The sequence below is a fragment of the Callithrix jacchus genome, chromosome 7, assembly GCF_049354715.1.
Source record: "Callithrix jacchus isolate 240 chromosome 7, calJac240_pri, whole genome shotgun sequence".
Lineage (NCBI taxonomy): Eukaryota > Metazoa > Chordata > Mammalia > Primates > Cebidae > Callithrix > Callithrix jacchus.
In genome coordinates, this window is record NC_133508.1 from 35077706 (window position 1) to 35096590 (window position 18885).

The 18885-nt window shown below is 42.6% G+C and overlaps 1 protein-coding gene across 9 annotated transcripts in view; it reads left to right on the forward strand.

The window, feature by feature from the left end:
* Positions 1-18885, forward strand: part of CCNY (cyclin Y) — a 208919-nt gene that overhangs the window by 141542 nt on the left and 48492 nt on the right. For 8 of the 9 annotated variants that reach the window (XM_009000191.5, XM_002750164.7, XM_078329890.1 and 5 more), the window contains one exon: positions 6787-6821. The exons of the other annotated variant lie outside the window; for it this stretch is intronic. In XM_009000191.5, the coding sequence (XP_008998439.1) occupies positions 6787-6821 (35 nt within the window). The remainder of the gene's footprint in view (positions 1-6786; positions 6822-18885) is intronic. 9 annotated transcript variants of the gene reach the window in all.

Genomic DNA, 18885 nt, shown 5'->3' on the forward strand with positions numbered 1-18885 from the left:
ATAATGCCTTTATTAAAGAATAATTATACAATCAGTGAAAATGCTAACACACCAATAGAAAAATGGGCATGTTTCTGTTGACATGTTTGTATATGAGCACATGTATGCTTGCATATATTTATATACAAATACATCCATATGCAAAAGCATACATCATGTTTGTTTTGCATGTATGCACACCAAAGAGACTCAAAGGATACATGTCAAAATATTAATAGTGATTGTCTCTGGATTGTTGGATTAAACAGGTTGGGCATCTCAAATTTGAAAATCTGAAATCTGAAATGTTCTAAGATCTGTAACTTACTGAGCACCAACCTGATGTTCAAAGGAAATACTCATTGGAGCATTTTGGATTCAGATTTTTGGATTTGAGATGCTCAAATAATGCAAAATTTTAAAATCTGATAAAATCCTAAATTCACAATACTTCTGGACCCACACCTTTCAGGTAAAGGGTGATAAGGGATACTCAGTCTGTGTGTGTGTATGTTTTATGTATCTCTGTGTTTTCCAAGCAAGGTTTAATTTTTATATTTGCAGTTGCAGTTTCTTCTTTATACCCCTCTGTATTTTCCAAATTTTCTGCAATAAGCATGCATTTCTTTTCTAATTAGCAGAAAGGTTTAAACTGATGCCACTTAGTTGAAGTTTCTGTGCTTCTGAGGAAATCCTTTGGCTTTACGTATTCTCTACGGGAGACAGAAAACCTCTCAAGTGAGTTGGCAGCTTAGATGGATATTTGTTCTTTGAATAGTTTTCTCATTATATTCTTCCTTCATCTGCCTCCTATTATTCTCTTCCCTGGAATTTTCTCCTCTCCATGACTGGCTCTGCCCTCAACATCTTAGAAATGTTTTTGTGTCTTTTCATTTTTGTTTCATCGGCCTTGTTTATTTAGATTTCAGTTTGAATGTTCAGAACGTCACATTCCTCTGTGCCCAGATTTAGAAATAAGCGCAGGTCCTGGACAGTTCAGAGCAGGCCAGAGGTCTACTTGGAAGCTCCCTTCCTGAAGCACAGGAGGTGTGTGTGTCTCAGTGCGGAAGTGGCCATACCGGGATGCTTTGTTCTGGGCTCCGTAGTGTGGGTGACGTTTCTGCCACAGCGCACTTTGTGTCCTGGACGTTTGTGTTCCTGACTACCTCCCTATCACATTAGGAGCTCAGCAGGGCAGGAGCCTCCATGTCCGCTCCAAACAGGGGCTCAACAGTTGTTTTGAATTGAGTGAGTGAGTGAGTGAATTCATTGAATTGAAAACTGTAGGAACTGTGTGGTAATCTCAAACTTACTGTAAGAAAAATTAATAGTGAACTTTTAATTTTATTGTTCAAAGCCTGATCTATGCTACCAGAGGAAAAAGGAAAGGAAAATGAAATCTTTTCTTTTCAACCAGATCTTTGTGATCTGCATTGGAGCTCTCTCTCAGCAATCAGCTTCATATCTTCAAAGAAAATGCTATCATTCTTTATGTTGTCGTTGAAGCCTGCCTCTTGTGTGGCCTGCCAGTCCTTCACATCCAGAGTAGTTAATCAGTTAAGTAAATTTTACTTTTAGGACAGCACAGCTCTGTTCATGCCTGGTTCTAATTGTCATTCTGTTTTTAAATGGGACTCTTTTTTTGCAGATGCCAGGGGTGCCCGTGCACACCAGTGATGCTGCTGTTGGAGGCTGGGTGTAGAAAGGAAGGAGCCCTGGTTCCTCCCTTCCCTGGCCTGCTTGGGCTTTTCTCTCATTTTCCAAAGAAAAAGTATTTTAGGACCTTTTTTGTACTGGCATCCTATGGCTTGGTGGTAGCTGACACTTGCCATTGGAAGGTCGGTCTATTTTAGAAATGGGAGAGGAGAGCCAGGTGCGGTGGCTCACACCTGTAATCCCAAAAATTTGTGGGGGCCGAGATAGGAGTATTGCTTGGGCCCAGGAGTTCAATACCAGCCTGGGCAACATACTGAGATCTCATCTGTATTAAAAAAAATTGGAAATGGAAGAGGAGAAAACAAGATAATCTTTTAAATGCCTACCTATGACAGGAATCAGGTGAAATTGTGCTTAGAGTGTTAAAAAATCCTCATTTAATAATTAGGCACTAGTTTGAAAGTTGTATTTTAGAGTGAAGAAACTTTACTTTGGTGACATTGTGGCAAGAGTATCCCATGGCAACTTCAGTGGAATTTGTTGGTCCCTCAGATTGCAAACACTGCCTTTTACTCTCTTCACTCCATGTTTTATCTGGAGAAGACTTTTAATGCCAACTGTAGTGTTGTTGCTGATTTTAGATGGCTTATTTTTAAAGCCTCTGGTACATTCTCTGTTGATGTCGTTATGGACTGTCTCTGTAGCCAATTAAAAATCCTCTTAACTATCATAGATTGTGTCAGAGGAGATCGCTGTCATTCCTCTCCCAGGAAAGATGAAATTTATGATCCCTATCAATTTATTACTCGTTTTCCTTAAGCAAAACATGACTATTAGTTCAGTTAGACATTAACTCAGAAAACTCTAGATATTTTGATTGATATGTTATAGTAACCAAAAACATTGAAGTTTTAAAGATGACTGGAACCAGCTATTAGGATTGAGTAGGTGTATTGCTTATACCATTACATAAAACACAATAGCTAAAGCATTTTGAATTTCAGAGCTATACCCACATTAGCCTCAGTGTTTTCAAATGTATTTATTTTGAGGACAGATTTAGATTTGGGTAATTCTGTCAGTCTTTTCAGGTGATACACTACTATAAAAGATTCTACTTATCGCTGGCCATGGAGGCCCACACCTGTAATCCCAGTATTATGGGAGGCTGAGGCAGGTGGATCACCTGAGGTCAGGAGTTCGAGACCAGCCTGGCCAACATGGCAAAATCCTGTCTCTACTAAATACAAAAAATGAGCTGGGTGTGATGGTGTGTGCCTGTACTCCCAGCTACTCGTGATGCTGAGGCAGGAGAAGTGCTTGAACCTAGGAGGTAGAGTGAACTGAGATTGCACCACTGCCCTCCAGCCTGAATGACAGAACGAGACTCCATCTCAAAAACAAAACAAAACAAAAGATTCTGCTTTTTACCCTGTGGTAATGTCTTGGTCCTGCTCCAGCTAGCTTAGGTGAAAAGGAGTAATTAATTTTAAGGGCACTGAGGGTATCTCAGAAGGCTCATGAATCAGTGGAACTGGGTACTAAAAGCCATTAGGACTAAGGCAGCACCTGCCTTCTACTCATCTCCACTCCGCTCCCCCTGCCGTGCTTCTCTGCATGGCAGCTGTGTGGGGGTCCAGGACTCCTAAGATGTAAAATACAGTCACACTGATGACTGTAACTTATTACAGTGCAAGCACATGAGGCAAACTCAGTACAGGGAAGAGGTGCATGGGGCGAGTCTTCTCCCATGGGGCTGCTCCGTTTGCACTTCATCCCCACCATTCACAAATGAGTTGTGAAAACACCATGGGATGTTGTCAGCCAGGGAAGCTCCTGGGTGGACCCAGCACCCACGTTTTTATGGAGGACTGCTCATGTAAGAAGTCTCCGCTTGTTAAGTGTCAAAATTCTAGACTCCCAAAAGGAAGTCTCCCATACTTTCTATGGCGTAGAGCATGTTGTTTGTGCAGACAGCTTAGGCACAGTGAGCCATTCTTTCCAGTTAGGTAATGATCGGAAGGAACCGTCCCAAATCCAAGTTTTGACATACCAGCCAAGGTGCCAGCCTTGCAAGCAGACAGGCCCTTCCTTAGTGATCTGCTGCTTCACTCTTTCCTGCACAGTGGGAGATGAGCCCCACCCCAGTCTGAAGTTTACACACCATACCTTCAGTTAAGGTTGAGCAGAGCCCTTTGAGTATGTCCCAACTCCAGATTCCCAGGAGAAGGAGTTAGCCCAGAGAGGGTGGAGTGTCCCCCCGATCCAGGCAGGATGGTCAGAGAAATGGGTCACCTGGTCCAGCATGGATATCAGGAAATCTTCCTGTGGACAGGTGGTTTGTTTGGGGGCTCAGAAGACACTCCAAAAGCAAGTCGGCCATAGGGATGCATGTGTGGAAAATCCTCTCAGAAACTGTACGGACTTTATCTTGCAAAGGCTCTCTTGGGAGGAGCATTACAAAGCCATACAGGAAAGTGGTGCCTGACTGAGGCCCCAGGAGCTCTGGGTTGCTCTGAGGAAACAGGGTAGTGTGTAGGTGTTCATTTGCATAGAAGCAGTGAATGCCTAAGAGATTCTGTAATAGATGCAGTTAGCTTATCCTCAGGTGTTCTCTAATAGTCTCAGTGAAGTTTTGTTTTTCTTCACCATTCTGATTGCAGCCAGTTGGAGTTCTTGAAAATGGCCCGATTTCTCCCTGAGATTGATCCTTGTAGGTGGTGGACAAGAATACCATACATATTTATAATATTCTTCTGTGTCTTCTGTAGTTTTTGTTTGTTTGAAAGCTTTTATATTAATCCGTTTTCATGCTGCTGATAAAGACATACCCCAGACTGGGCAATTTACCGAAGAAAGAGGTTTAGTGGACTTACAGTTCGAAGTAGCTGGGGGGACCTCACTATCATGATGGAAGGTATCTCAGGCACATCTCACATCACGGCAGACAAGAGAAGAGGGCTCGAGCAGAGAAGCTCCACTCTTTATGGTCATCAGATCTCATGAGACTTATTCACTATCATGAGAACAGCATGGGAAAGACCTGCCCCCATGATTCAGTTACCTTGCACCAGGTCCCTTCCACAACATGTGGGAATTCAAGATGAGATTTGGGTGGGGACACAGCCAAACCATATCAGTTTTCTTGGTTAGACTTTTAGTCAGAACTGTTGAAGGCTATGCATCTCAGCCATGACTTCTGTTTGTGAATAATTCCTGATCATCTCAGTAGTACCCATATAGAAAGCACTGGTATTTCTTGAAGCATGGGTCTCTTTTATTTGCTGAAGGCAGGGGCTGATGTAGGGTGTTGAGGTGACCTTAGTATGGGCAGTGGTTCCCACGGTTGGGAGACACAAGTCTCTTTTGCACAAACCTATCACTGGGATGCTTTGAGAAGGGCTGAGTGTCACCTCAGAATATAGTGGGAACCCTGTCAGTTCTGTGGCCCAAGTAGAAAGGGTTTCCAGATCCCTTCAGTCAGTGGGAAATTGCCATAGAATTACCATCACATCCCCTTCCTTGGCTACATGCATAATAGTTTAGTATGAATGAAAGAAAACACACACATATGCATACACTCTGTCTTTCTGTGTGTCTGTCTGTGTATGCCAGGAAGTTAAAACCCAGAGCTTCCAGCCAGACCCTCATATTTGTTTTGCTATGGTTCACACGTGGACGCTTACTTGGAGTCAGGTAAACAGTAATCCCTCTGACTCCATGCTGTGCATAGCAGGCCAGTTTGTCGCTGCTGTCTGTGCACTCATGCTCTGTGTGTGCTAGTCTGGCCTCAGGCATACCATGGTGCCCCGTCCTATCCTACAACAGTAGGGGGCTGATCAGCTGGACCCTATACATGGGTCCATCTGATGGCTTGATGGAGCTACCTTCTATGTGTCAGTCTCTCTTTAAAATACCCAACAGTATCCTCAGACTAATTTTTGCTTTTGCATTTTTGCTTTTGTTATCTTTGAGATATTGAGGGTAGAGGGCAGCATTCATTCCAGAAAGGACAAGACTTCTAAGGAAAAGAGAAGTATGTTTTTGTGAGTCTTAAGAACAGTGTATGAGTGATAGAAAAACAGTTCCTTAGCCCCTCCTTCTTGCCTATCAGCAAGAAGGCTTTTGAAAACAGTAGTGAATCTGCTTTGCAGGGGCATGGACTGGAAGGAGCTAACTTTCTCCTGTCTTTTGAACACTGTTGTTTTAGGATACAGGATAACATTGTTGATTTCTGGGGACCTAGGATGTTATCTCCCTGAAGGAAACCTATTCTTCATGTCTTCTGCAGTAACCAGTAATTGTGTTGATGGATTCATCTGTATCCACAAAATGAGCTTTCAGAAAAGAAAATGCAAAATTCAGTGATACTAGATTATTATAAGCTCTTCGCATTCCCTGTCACTGACCTTTCTACCTCCCTGGGGCTGCGGGCTCCTATTCTGAGAAACACTGAGGTCTGGGAACACTGGAGGCTGAGCTGCTCAGCACAGGCCATGCGTGCAGACAGCAGGCTGAGAGCCAACTTCTTAGAGCAGTATCGATTATGATGCCCTCTGTCAGCCTCATGGGGTTGGGAGTGGGTGCCATAAGGAGCTCTAGGGGCCTCCCAGACAGAAACCCAGCTGGATTCCCCAGCAGCAAGCATGGAGAGTAATGGGTTTCCATGATAAATAATGCTGCTGATGTACATCATCTTCCTGGATCTCGATGCTTTCTCAATCTTGTTATTTATATTTCCCTTATATACTGTGATACACTGTGGAGCTTTATGGGTCTGGTAGGGTTGGGAACAAATAGTTCTATTATTTGTTAATTGTGTTAAACTAATAGATGCATGTGAGTTTTATGAGACTTACTAATTACTTTTTTATTCAGTTAATGGAAATCTGTTACTCCTTAATCGATTTGAGCTGCACTTATTTTGTTAGGGTGCTATTGTTTAAATGGATGTATATTTCCCTCTGTGAGCCAGGTTCATTCAGATCTGCATTTGTGCACGTCCCATGTTTTTATGTTTGATAAATGAGCAAGTGGGTATGTTGGTTGGTGGAAGGATGGGACCATGACAAAGAGGCCCAGTCCTCAGCCACCTGTGAGGGGTTGGCATGCAGGCATATAACATTTCTGTTGCATCTTTTGTTTTCACAGTGAGAGAAAAACGCAAGAGTCTCTTCATTAACCATGTAAGTGAAGCTGTCTCCCTGTGTTTTTCATAATGACTGTACAGTGTAAAGAGCTGAAATAACTGTGCTGTAATGGATGAAAATGGTTCATGTGCTTTGTAGATACTTGGAAGAATGTTGCAGTGTACTTATGCTTAGTTTGATGTGTAATCGGACAAGCATCGCCCAGTATTTGTCCACTGTCCCAAATGTTTTTCCAGAAGCCCTAGACAACTGTCGTTCATGGGATGATGTGTGTGAATAATACCATGTCAAACATCACCCAGCAAGTCCAAGTGAAAGCCACTTCATTTCAATTTTGAATCCTTTTCTTCCTCTACGCTCACCCGCAAATTACTCTTTTTCTCTTGTAGCTTAGTTCCATTGGAATAAACACATAATTCTTTTCCATGAGGCTCTCTGTCTTCACACTTTACTTTCCCATTTGTTGTTTGTGGGTCCAGTAGAGTCTGCATGTTCTTCTGATCCTCCAAGAAAGAGCATAAACTTGATAACACTAAATTTAAAAAAGATTTTCAAACATTTGGCTGTAGTCTTTTGGTCATTCTTAGCCACGTCTCCCTCCCCTGGTGGCCAGATGCAGGTGCCCCGTTGAGATACTTTATCCCTCTTCCTTGAGCAGAGGTGTAGCTGGCTGGTTCCAGCCCTTACCCCATACCCTGTGGACTGGGCAAGTCCTAGTTACCCCTTTGTCTCCTTAGAAATATGCCCCTTTAGGCTGGGTGCAGTGGCTCATGCCTGTAATCCCAGCACTTGGGAGGCTGAGGCAGGTGGATCACCTAAGGTCAGGAGTTTAAGACCAGCCTGACCAACCTCGTGAGACCCTGTCTCTACTAAAAATACAAAAATTAGCTGAGCATGGTGGTGCATGCCTGTAATCTCAGCTACTCGGGAGGCTGAGGCAGGAGAATTGCTTGAACCTGGGAGAGGGAGGTTGCGGTGAGCTGAGTTCGTGCCATTGTACTCCAGCCTGGGCAACAAGAGCAAGACTCTGTCTCAAAAAAAAAGAAAGAAAGAAATATGCCCCTTTAGGAAAGAAAACTCCCCAAGAGGTATGGAATGATGAAACAGGTGTAAATTATCAAAATAAGTATGTTCTAAGTCCTCATTCTAAAAACAGAACCACACAGGGGTCTTTCTCAGGATTTTTAGACTGTCTGCATATATGTGTTTACAGATCTTGAAATACTTGGCCCTAAAGCTGTGTATTAAAGAGACTTAAAGCCATAATATTGTATTCTCTGCCCTTTGAAAATATGGACAAAATGCATTTGGAAAGAAATTCATAAGCTGGGCCCATGCACTCAAGGGACATGATGCTGCGCCTTAGAGACTGATGACTTCTTTGTAGTAGTGTTTATGTATATGCTCATACACAGTTTCTAGGGGTCAGAGGGCTTATAGTTTTTAGCAGACTCTTAAAGCAGTCCATGACCTTTTTCCTCGGCTTCTTAAATTTCAAAGCATTCTGGTAAAGCATCTGTGAAACTGCAATCTGTGTCATGAGGAAAATGTGAAAATTGCCATGCTTTTTTTTTTCCTTTCTGAAAGCAGTATATACCTGGATATAAAAATTCGAGTGATTGGAATGAATTCTCTAAATCCTTGCTTCCATTTCTTTGCCTGCTGGGTGCACTTGAATGCTTTCCCACTCACTATACTCATTAGTACGTCTGCCAAGGAGCTTGCAAGGCAAAGAGAAGAGCTGGGACAGCATCCAGGCCATCTTTCCTGTTCACTGCAGCTCTGTGGAAGGTGTGTTGAAGAAAGCATGTTAGGAGTTTGGTTGTCTGTGCCGCTCTGTTCTCGTTGCGGCTGATGATTCAGAGGTATGCTCCCACAGTTCTAATCTGCATACCTCCTTTAACACCCCTCATTCCCCCAGTCACACACTTAACCTTGCCATTTAGTGTTCTGCACAGTCCTGGCACCTGCCACATACTTGAGTACACATGTGCTGCACCCAGCCCATGGATTAGAATGGGAGGCCATGCATTCTCACAGTATCTTCTGAAACCCAGCCCAGCCTTCAAACCTCTGTAAAATTGCATCTGCTGACACAGAGTGAAATCACACAGTTGTTGAGATCTCTGCAAATGCACTGGTTCTTATAGAAAAGAAATCTGGGTGCTAAGTTTCTAATGTAACAGATGACCTTGTAACAAGCAGCATGACCCTCCAAACTGTGAACAGACCTTGCTGCAAATGAATGGCATCAGTCCTGCCACACTGGGAAAAGCTGTGGGAGTGTGCCAGTCCAACCAGCTGAAATATATTTGAGTGAAATTACCTACAGATTCAATTAGGCTAATAAAGCAGCTGTACTTTTTAGGTTTTGAAACTTGGGAATAGTAAGTTAGAACAGTGGAGAAAGGACAAGCAATAATAATAATAATCAGTAGCATCTGCGGAGTGATTTAAAGTGTGTTTGCCAAGCTCTGCTGTAATTGGTTGAATTGACTTATTTAGTTAGCACAGTGGCCATGCTAGGTAGGTGCAGTCTAGTTTACTGTTTTACAGATGAGGAGACCAAGGCACAGGGAAGTTAGCCAGGTAGACGTTGGAGCCCGGGTTGAGTCCCAGGTGGTCTGGCTTCAGTGCCCCACTTAGCTCAAACCCTCTGTGCACCTCAGATAATAACACCAGTTCCCACGTGACAGAGGTGGTTTAGCTTGCTTATCTGAAGTTAGAGATAACATTTATAATTAAATTTGTATGGGACAGTTTCTAGGGTTCACTTCTGAATATGGATCTCAACTAAAATTCATCATTTAGTCTGTTTCTGAACTCGAGAATGATGGTTATTCTTCCCCTTATACCATTTCATTTTTTAATTTGCTTTATTATGAGAGCTGTTGTTTCTTTAATTTCTTTCAAGTTTCTGAAGAACCCACTTAGTACATGTTGCTAAGATAATGTACAAAGAGGCTACTATTTAAGAGAAATGAATGCAGATGTGTAAGTAAGCCATCCAAGACAATGGGGGGTGTTCACCTCTACTCCCAGGACCATGATAACTGCAGGGGAAATAACCTCCTGCAGGTGGAGAGCAGTAAGGTTTTTCTGGCTTCCAGCAAACAACACATACGAGCAAGTGAAAAGAGTGGACTTTGACCCAGGACGTTCTCCAGGGAATGGGGCAGTAGAGAATGGAACCCCAGGCTGGAAAATGAGAGGGGCCTTTAACTGGCCCAGAACAGCCAAGAGAGACTCAGAGGATTAAGTGAAAGGAGATGACATTTCAAGGAATTATTACAGGTTTTAAAGCTTGAAACCATTTGAAAATAAACTACTTTGGATGTTTTGACAGCAAGTTCAGGCAGGGTAAATATATTATAAAGATTAATATCCTAATCAGCACCTATGTTTTGGATGTAATTAAAGTGAACAGTTATAGGAAGTTTTTTGGGTTTTTTTGTTTGTTTTTTGTTTTTGTTTTGAGACGGAGTCTCACTCTGTTGCCCAGTCTGAAGTGCATTAGGGCAGTCTTGGCTCACTTCAACCTCCCTGTCCTGGGTTCAAGCAATTCTCCTGACTCAGCCTCCCAAGTAGCTAGGATTACAAGCATGCACTACCACACCCAACTAATTTTCGTATTTTTAGTAGAGATGGAGTTTCACCATGTTGGCCAGGCTGGTCGCAAACTCCTGACCTCAGGTGATCCACCCACCTTAGCTTCCCAAAGTGCTGGGATTATAGGCATGAGCCACTGCGCCCAGCTGGGAAAATTCAATACATATGGAAGATACACGTATTTTTAAAAGGCTATGAAAGGGCTTTATTTAAAGTTTATACTTTATTTAAAGTTTGCTGACGTTTTGACTTTGCCTTTTTTTTTTTTAAAAAAAAAGGTTAACTATTTTAATGAATCTTTTAATTAAAGTGTAAAAATCTCTGATTGTAGATTGTGGGTGATATTGTAGGTGGCTAGAGTTAATCACTCTGAAAAAAAAAATCACCCCTGAAACTCAGAGAGAATGCATGCCTTTTACCTTAGCCTAATTTTTCTATGGTATCTTCCTGCCACCTGGTGATAGCATACCAAAAACGAATGGATTATTCTAAGAAGCTAAAAAAGGATATGAACACAGAATGAATCAGGAGTTGAATAGCCAGCTTCCTTTGTCTTGTTTGCTATAGGTGCACTTTGAAACGAGAAAGCCAGACTGGGGATTCTGTGTAGTGTCATCCTCAAAAAATCCAAAGCATTTATCTCAACACAGAGTCCGGCGATAGTTCAGGAAATTGTGTGAGGAAGTAAAGAAACTAGGGATAGTTGCTTATCAGTGAAGCAAGAGTCACATCGTTAGGGGAACTTCGAGCCAAAAGTAACTTTGTTCAAGCCCTCATTCTGCCACCTGTTAACTGGGCAATCTTGGAAACATCTTGAAGTCTCAGTTCTCTTATCTCCTAGGATGAGGCATAATTCCAGACCTATTTGACTCAAAGGAGGTAATGATTTGCAGCCTAATTATAACACCATATTCATATATGGTATTATGATTGTTGCCCATTGTAGTTTAGGTAAATTTGATTTAGTTTTCCAGGTTCAGTATGAAAACTAATGAAAGTCTTGCTGCTATTTAGAGTATGGATGTAGTTTTTTCATAATCATTAAGACCAGGATTTTCTGGGAGGAGTATATTCTGTTCAGCTCCCTTTGGGAATACTGACTTGAATAGTTTGCTCCTCTTAATGTAGTTCAGTTCCAAACTGATTTCTGCCTTTTAACTTTGAGTGAGGTAGGAATAGGATTTTTTGTAAAATGGTGTCTATTCTGGTTATAGGCTTCATCTGTAAGTCATAAAAGTCAAGTAATGCAGTGAACTACATCTAGGAATTGAAATTTAAAACATTCGGACTCTTGCTTTTGCCTCTGGAAGATTTGCTCTTAATAGTGTGAGAGTTTATTGAGCAGCTGCTGTGTTAGCATCAATGCCATATGCTTGGAGGATGCGAAAGAAGACTCAGTTTTAATATCAGTAAAAAATTTAAAAATCCAGTAAGATTGAAGAAATCCAGGTTTTACTTGGAAGGAATTTCAAATTTATAGAAAAGTAGTAGCGGTAATGACGAGTACAGGATTTTCATGTCACTGAAGGAACCTTAGATGCTCTGGTTCTCAGACCACCTGTTCTGCTTGACCCAGGGATGTTGAAATGGGGTAGATGTTTTGTTATTTTCTCTCTTCTTTGTCTTCTTTTTGCAGAATGTCTAGAAATGATAATGTTGCGCACATGGAAATACTGGTACTGTTGAGAAGTTTGTGTAGGCCATCAGTTCCTTGAGTGTGTTGGTTATGTTTGTGGAGGTTGTTCTTTTTTTCTTACCTCTGTTTCTTCTTCACCCCTTCTTCTCCTCCCTCATCCTGGCACTCTTGTTATGAGGCACAAAGGAAGTGGCACTTTTAAAGTATAGTGGTCTGTTCAAATACAGGGCAGCTGTCAAGTGGAATTGCTTCCCTAGTGCCTTTGTGGAAGGTCACTTTGAAAGCTCCCTTGCCTTGTTAAGACACCCAAGTGAAGGGTCTGCTGAGCTGATGTTATGATTTATCCTAGGAACTCACTGTGTTCTCCATGGAAGTTGTTGTTAGAAGCCCTGAGTTTTTGTATACAGTGTTAAGATCTCATCCCTTAACTAGCCAGCACAAGTTCTTGACCACAGCTGCCTGGTTTTCACATTGCTCAGACACTGCTATATGTGGGGAAGGAGCCGTTCTCCTTTTAGTCAGTCACTGACTCTTGTCCATTGCTGCCATTCCTGAGGGTAGAGGAAGCACAGCCAGTCCAGCTAGCTGGGCAGGGACTGAGGGCCTCTTCACGGTGCCGTTCTATTTGTTACTTCATTGCTCTCCTAACCGCCTCAGTTTTCAACATCATCACCTTGCTCAGGGACTTCTCAAGTAGAGAGAAGAAAGGAATAAAGTGAACTCTGTGAAGGAGCATTCTATTTGAAGCAGGGGCCTTGTCCGAAAAGCCCTAGAAGAAGCAGATTCTGTTTCCTTTAGCTTTGTGTTATAGTCTGTTCTTTGACTTTATATACCTATATGTGTGTGTGTGTGTATGTATATATATGTGTGTATACCTATATATGTTTTAACTTTTATTTCAAACTTACAGAATAATTGTAATAATAATACAGAAAACTATCATCTACCGTTTCCTCAGATTCACCAGTTTTAAACAGTGTTCTCTTACATTCCGCATATCCTTGATCATTGTCTTTTATTTTTTCTGAATTGTTTGGAATTAGATTGTCCATTCTGCCTTTTCCCCCAGTACTCCGCTCTGTATTTCCTAAGACCAAAACTATTCTCTGTGTAACCACAATATTATCAAAATAAATAATTTAATATTGATATGTTTCTTCTAATTAGCTGTGTTAAGTGGCTCTGTAATGTCTGCTACAGCGTGTTTTTCTGTGGCATGGGTTTCAGTCTAGGCTGACACATGGCATTTAGTTGGCATGCACCCTCGATGCCCTTTAATCTGGAGCAGATCCTCAGCCTTTCTCAGTCTTTCAGAACATTGACACTGTTGAAGAATACAGGGCCAGTTTGTTCTGTTTGTTTGTTTTTTATAATAACAATGTAATGTTGCTCATTTTCGATTTGCCTGACTCAGTGAAACATTTACAGCCAGCGTACTACGTGGAATGTTCCCTTGCCCTTTTCCAGGCATCGAGTCGGGAGGCAGGCAGTATTGCCAGACTCTTGTTGTGGTGTTGATTTTGATCACCAGGCAAGGTGCTGTCTGGATTCCCCACTGTCTGTTTACTCACTTCCCCTTTGCAACTAACAAGCAGTCTATGGGCAGGCACCTTAAGACCATGTAGATATCCTGCAGTTTATCCCCACCCCCAGATTTAGCTCTGTTGATCAGGCTTGCCTGAACAAATCTTTACTATTTTGTTTACACAATGGTGGTTTTCCAGCCACACTTTGTACCACACTTCCTCTCCGTTTGTCAGTAGGTGTTCTGCTTCAAGGCAAAACCTTCTGTTCCCATCTGTCCATCTGTCTGTCCAACCATCTATCCATCTTTGGTACAGACTCTTGGATTTCTGCTTTTTCAGTGATAGCTAGTTCATGACTGTGCTTAAATATTTTGATGCTCACATTGTCCTAGATTTGGGTAGTGGCAGTCTTTTAAGACTGGTTTTGTGTTCTCGTGATATGCCCTATCCTTTTGTTTTGTTTCGTTTTGTTTTGAGAACTCCATTGTTCTTTGGCACAATGAGATATTCCAGGCTCATCTACCTCCTCTGCCTCAGTCTTGGATAGCCAGGGAGTCCTGATTCCTCTTAGTGGCAAACAGTCTTAGAACCAAGATCTGGACACCATCTGTGCTTGTTGCTGCTGGGGTGTTACTGCTTTTAGGCCCAGTTAGCAGGTGTAGTTGGGAAACAGACATTTCAGAAATCATGAATTCATACAGTCACTTTAAGTTTCCAATTCCAGTCTATCCCATGGGTTTTTTTTTCCCTTGCCCTTGGTCTTTGACTTTTTAATTTCTAATGAAGAACTTATTTTTTTAAAGTAAGTTTAATTGCTGTACAATTAACATGTAAAATTCAGCCTTTTAAACATATGGTTCAGTGGTTTTTAGTATAACGACAGAGGTGTGCAACCATCATCACAGTCAATTTTAGAGCACACTCATCACCCCCAAAAGAAACCCCGTGCCCATTAGCAGTCATTCCTACTCCTTCCCCTTTCCTACTAGTCTACTTTTTGTCTGCATAGATTTGTCTGTTTCAGGTATTTTACGTAAATATAATGATATAATACATGGCCTTCTGTGAGTGGCTTCTTTTACTTAGCATAATGTTCTTATGGTTCATCCGTGTTGTACCATGTATCTCAGAGCTTCATTTCTTTTTATGGCCAAATACATTCTGCAGAGCAGAATTCTACCATAAAGGCAGCATTTTCCCTGTGTTTGTTCTGAGATCCATAGCTGGTTTATTTTCCTTCTTTCATAGAGAATGATTTGGTTCACGTTGCTCTTAACTCCATGGCTGTTTGCCTTCTACTTTAGTCTTGCTGTAAAAAAAAAATTGATCCTCCTGAAAGCTGCACCCTTTTTTGGAAGGGGAGTGCAGACAGAGTCTTGCTCTGTCACCCAAGCTGGAGTACAGTGGTGTGATCTCAGCTCACTGCAACCTCCTCCTCCCGTGTTCAAGTGATTGTCTTGTCTCAGTCTCCCCAGTAGCTGGTACTACAGGCATGCACTACCACGCCTGGCTAATTTTTGTATTTGTAGTAGAGATGATGTTTCACCGTGTTGGCCAGGCTGGTCTCGAACTCCTGATCCCAAAGTGCTGGGATTACAGGAATGAGCCACTGTGCCTCACCTACACCTTCTTTTTCTTTCTGTGGAACATTAGTTTGTGAACACATTGAGATAAGAGAGGAAGATTTTTTTTCTTAGTTTTGCTTTTTGTCGTTCTGTCTTTGTGGCCCCTAATGGTCTTGGAAAAGTGATGCTGGTGATCTCCTCTCTCCCAGCCTGGCTTCCACACGTGAGCGTCCACCTGTGAGCACACCTGCTCTTGCTGATCAGTGCTCTGGGTTTCACAGGCTTCAGAATTCCGCACAGAGTTTCTGACTACCACTCCACCCTATATTAGCTGTGTGAATAAGGCAAAGACACTTCTGCAAAGTAAGTGTCCTTTATGGTTTTGTGGAGACTGTGAGCTGGGAGTCCAGCAGGTGTCAGGTGTGATCGCGCAACCCAGCCTCCCCTCTGCTTCTGCGCTCCAGCAGGCCTTTCATTCATTCCTAGTCAAGGAGTGGCAGTACAAATGTCCTTTCTCTGTGGCCTGAGGAGGCTGCATACAGAAACCTGCCGCCTCTGTCAAAGGTCATAGTTTGCCGTTCCGAAGATTAAAAAAAAAAAATGTGAATCTTTCATATTTAGAGATTTCATTTCTATTACTTTTTTTCATAACCCTTTACTACTTCTTTTCCTCTAATAATATGACCTCATTTTATTTATGAGACAAGGTTTCACTCTGTCACTCAGGATAGAGTGTAGTGGCACAGTCATGGCTCATTGCAGTCTTGACTTCTTGGGCTCAACAGATCCTCCTGCCTCAGCCTCTTGAATAGCTGGGACCACAGGCACATGTCACCACTTGTGGCTAATTTATTTCTATTTTTTGTAGAGATGAGGTCTTGCTGTGTGGCTCAGGTTGGTCTTAAACTCCTAGGCTCTGTTGATTCTCCCGCTTTGGCTTCCCAAAGTGCTGGGTTTATAGGCAGGAGCTACCATGCCTGGCCCTTACATTATTTATTACTTTTTTTTTTTATTCTAACCTTTCTAAGAAGTAATAAGACAGTAATTGAAGTTAAAACCTAGAGACTCAAGTGTTAAGTGACTTAATGTTTATTGAGCTCATCTACGTGCTAAGCATTTTACAGGTGTTATTCCATATAGTCCTCAGGGCACCACAATGAAGGACAGGCTCTGTATCTGAATTTTGTAGATGAAGACATTGAAGCTTGGGGCAGCTAAGCCTAAGATGATAGGCTTATACATTTTAATTGATTATGAAAAGGGGGTACTGTTATTGGTTATTCTAGAACAACAGGGACAAACTAGGGCTGTGCTGAGCAAGCCAGGATGTGTGATTATCCTCTGTAGGTAACTTGGCCACATTTACACAGCTTATCAGTGGTGGAGCTGCAGGGGAGCACTGGGCTTTCTGACTCCATGGTGCTCCTGCCCCACCTGTCTGGAGCGTGTCATTCATGAGAACTTGGCTCCTTGTTGTTCCTGCCATGCCCCACTTCATATTTCTGCATGTGTCAGCATTTCACTGCCTAATGGCGCAGGCTCCTGCCGCCAGCTCTTCACCACACGACACGCCCCTTTCTGCCATAACACAACTGCTGAGTCTCCTTCACAGAGGACCCTGTCCCATCATGGAGGTAGATGACTTCCCACAGTTGGGGTCAGTGAGCACTCTAGTCCAAGGAGGGAGCTGTTCTTTGTTTGCTGATTCAAGTAAATTATCCAGTCTCTACTTCCAAGACACTTGCAGTATAAATCCTAGAGATGGCATAGACAAGTGTGCTGGAAAGGACAATGGAGAGTTACTGGTGCTATGGAGGGCAAGCACGGACACAGAACACCCAGAGCGGTTCCCAGCTCAGGTGGTCCGGTGGTGGGACGGCATGTAGAGGAAGCGCTGTCAGCAGAGTGCTGAAGGATGAGTGGAGTCAAGGAGGGAAAAGGCTTTTAGGGTATTGTATGAGAAGGGTTAGGAGAGAGCAGCTCAAGGGAAGAGCTGCAGAACCCCAGGGAGGAAGGCACGGACTTGGGAGTCAGACAAACATGGCTTTAAGCTCTGGTGTCTAAGATTTGGTGTTGGAAATGCTGCTTTGTTTCTCTGATCTCTTTATGTGTAAAATGGGAATTCTACCTGCATTGCAGGGCTCTAAATGCTTGTGAGTTCTAAATTAATACATATGAAGCTAAATTAATACATATAAAGTAACCGAGAACACTGTGGGCTCATGCTTGATGGCCGTTGTTCATTTCATCTTTGAATGTTCATTTCACTCATGTCTGAGTGTGGTGTGCAGGGAAGGAGGAAGTGAACAGTGAACCTGGAGAGATGGAGAGTTGACTCATGTGCCTCTCCCCAGTGGAGAACCTTGGAACCATTTAGGCAGGGAGGTGACATGATCTGATTTGCTTTGCATTAAGGTGACAGTGGCAGTTGAAGAAGAATGGTTTGAAGAGGAGTGAGCCTGGAGGCAAGGTGGTTACTGCAGTGATATAGGTGAAAGTCCACGTGGTGTTTATATGCCAGATACTGGCTAGAGGAGTGCAGGGAAGAGGACGATGTGGAAATGTATTAGGAGTAGGATCGATAGCACTTGATACAGGGAGATCAACAGAAAGGAAAATAAGATTGAAGAATATTTTGTGGATTTCTAGTAAGCCATTACAGATTAGAGGAACAAATTAGTTTGGCATTTGAGGTGCTCATGAAAAACATGGAGATGGAGGGGTCGACCAGGCGGTAGTGAGCTCAGGAGAAGTTGGGGCCAGAGAGGAGGGATTTGGGACTCATCAGAGAGTGAAGAAAGTTGAATTAGTGAGAGTGGGTAAGGGTCCCCTGGGAAAGTGTTTAGACGAAGAAGAAAAGACTGTCACATCCAATGAAATTCAGAGAAGCACAGTTCACAAAGGGACTGAGACTGAGTAGCCAGAAAGATGGGGGACAGCTAGGAGGAAATCCCAGAAAGAAAAAGCTTCCATTCAAATATCACATTAGTAGGAGGACTGCAGAGGACCCGTCTGCATAGTGAAGTTAGAGGTTTTGGTGAATCAGGAGGAAATGTGGAGGGTGAGCGGATTCAGAAAGATATTTTGAAGAAGTAGAGGGACTAATTAGTTCTGGCCTCTAGAGAGTTAGGGCTTCTACTCCAGGTAGGGGGAGGTAGGACAGATTTGCTGAGAAGCAGCAGCAAGAAGCTCACATGAGGGGATGCTGCCTGGTGACCTCTGGGTTCTGTGACTCGAACTCCCTGTGAGGAGCTCAGCATGGCGATGGGTGGAAGATTTGAGGAGGTGTCGTGGGTGGGAAAAGTTGAAATAGTTGGGAGAAAAATTGGAGGACATTGTGGAAGGTTCAGTGAAAGTGAAAGTCTTGCCCTACCTCCTCCTCGTCTTCATCCTGCGCCTCGATCCTGTGTTTTTGTGTGCACATGTGCGCACCATGTATCTTTGTATCTGACAGGCATCAGTGTTGCAATTGTCTAAGTGGATAATCTCATTATTTGGGACACATGATAATTCTTCAGTAAAGTCTTCTTAAATATGTCATTCAACAATTTTTGTATATTAGTGGACCTTGATGTGAATCGTATTTTGTACTAGACATTTTGTGAATAGGTGGACTAAATGACCTTGCTTCAGTCTAGCTCTAAAATTCTATTATTCTGCATATCATCACGTAATCTGTAAGGTTCACATTATTTCAAATATATGAATTTTATTTCTTTAGAATAATTTGTAATTGGGTTTCTTACTCATCAGGCTCCCCTTCT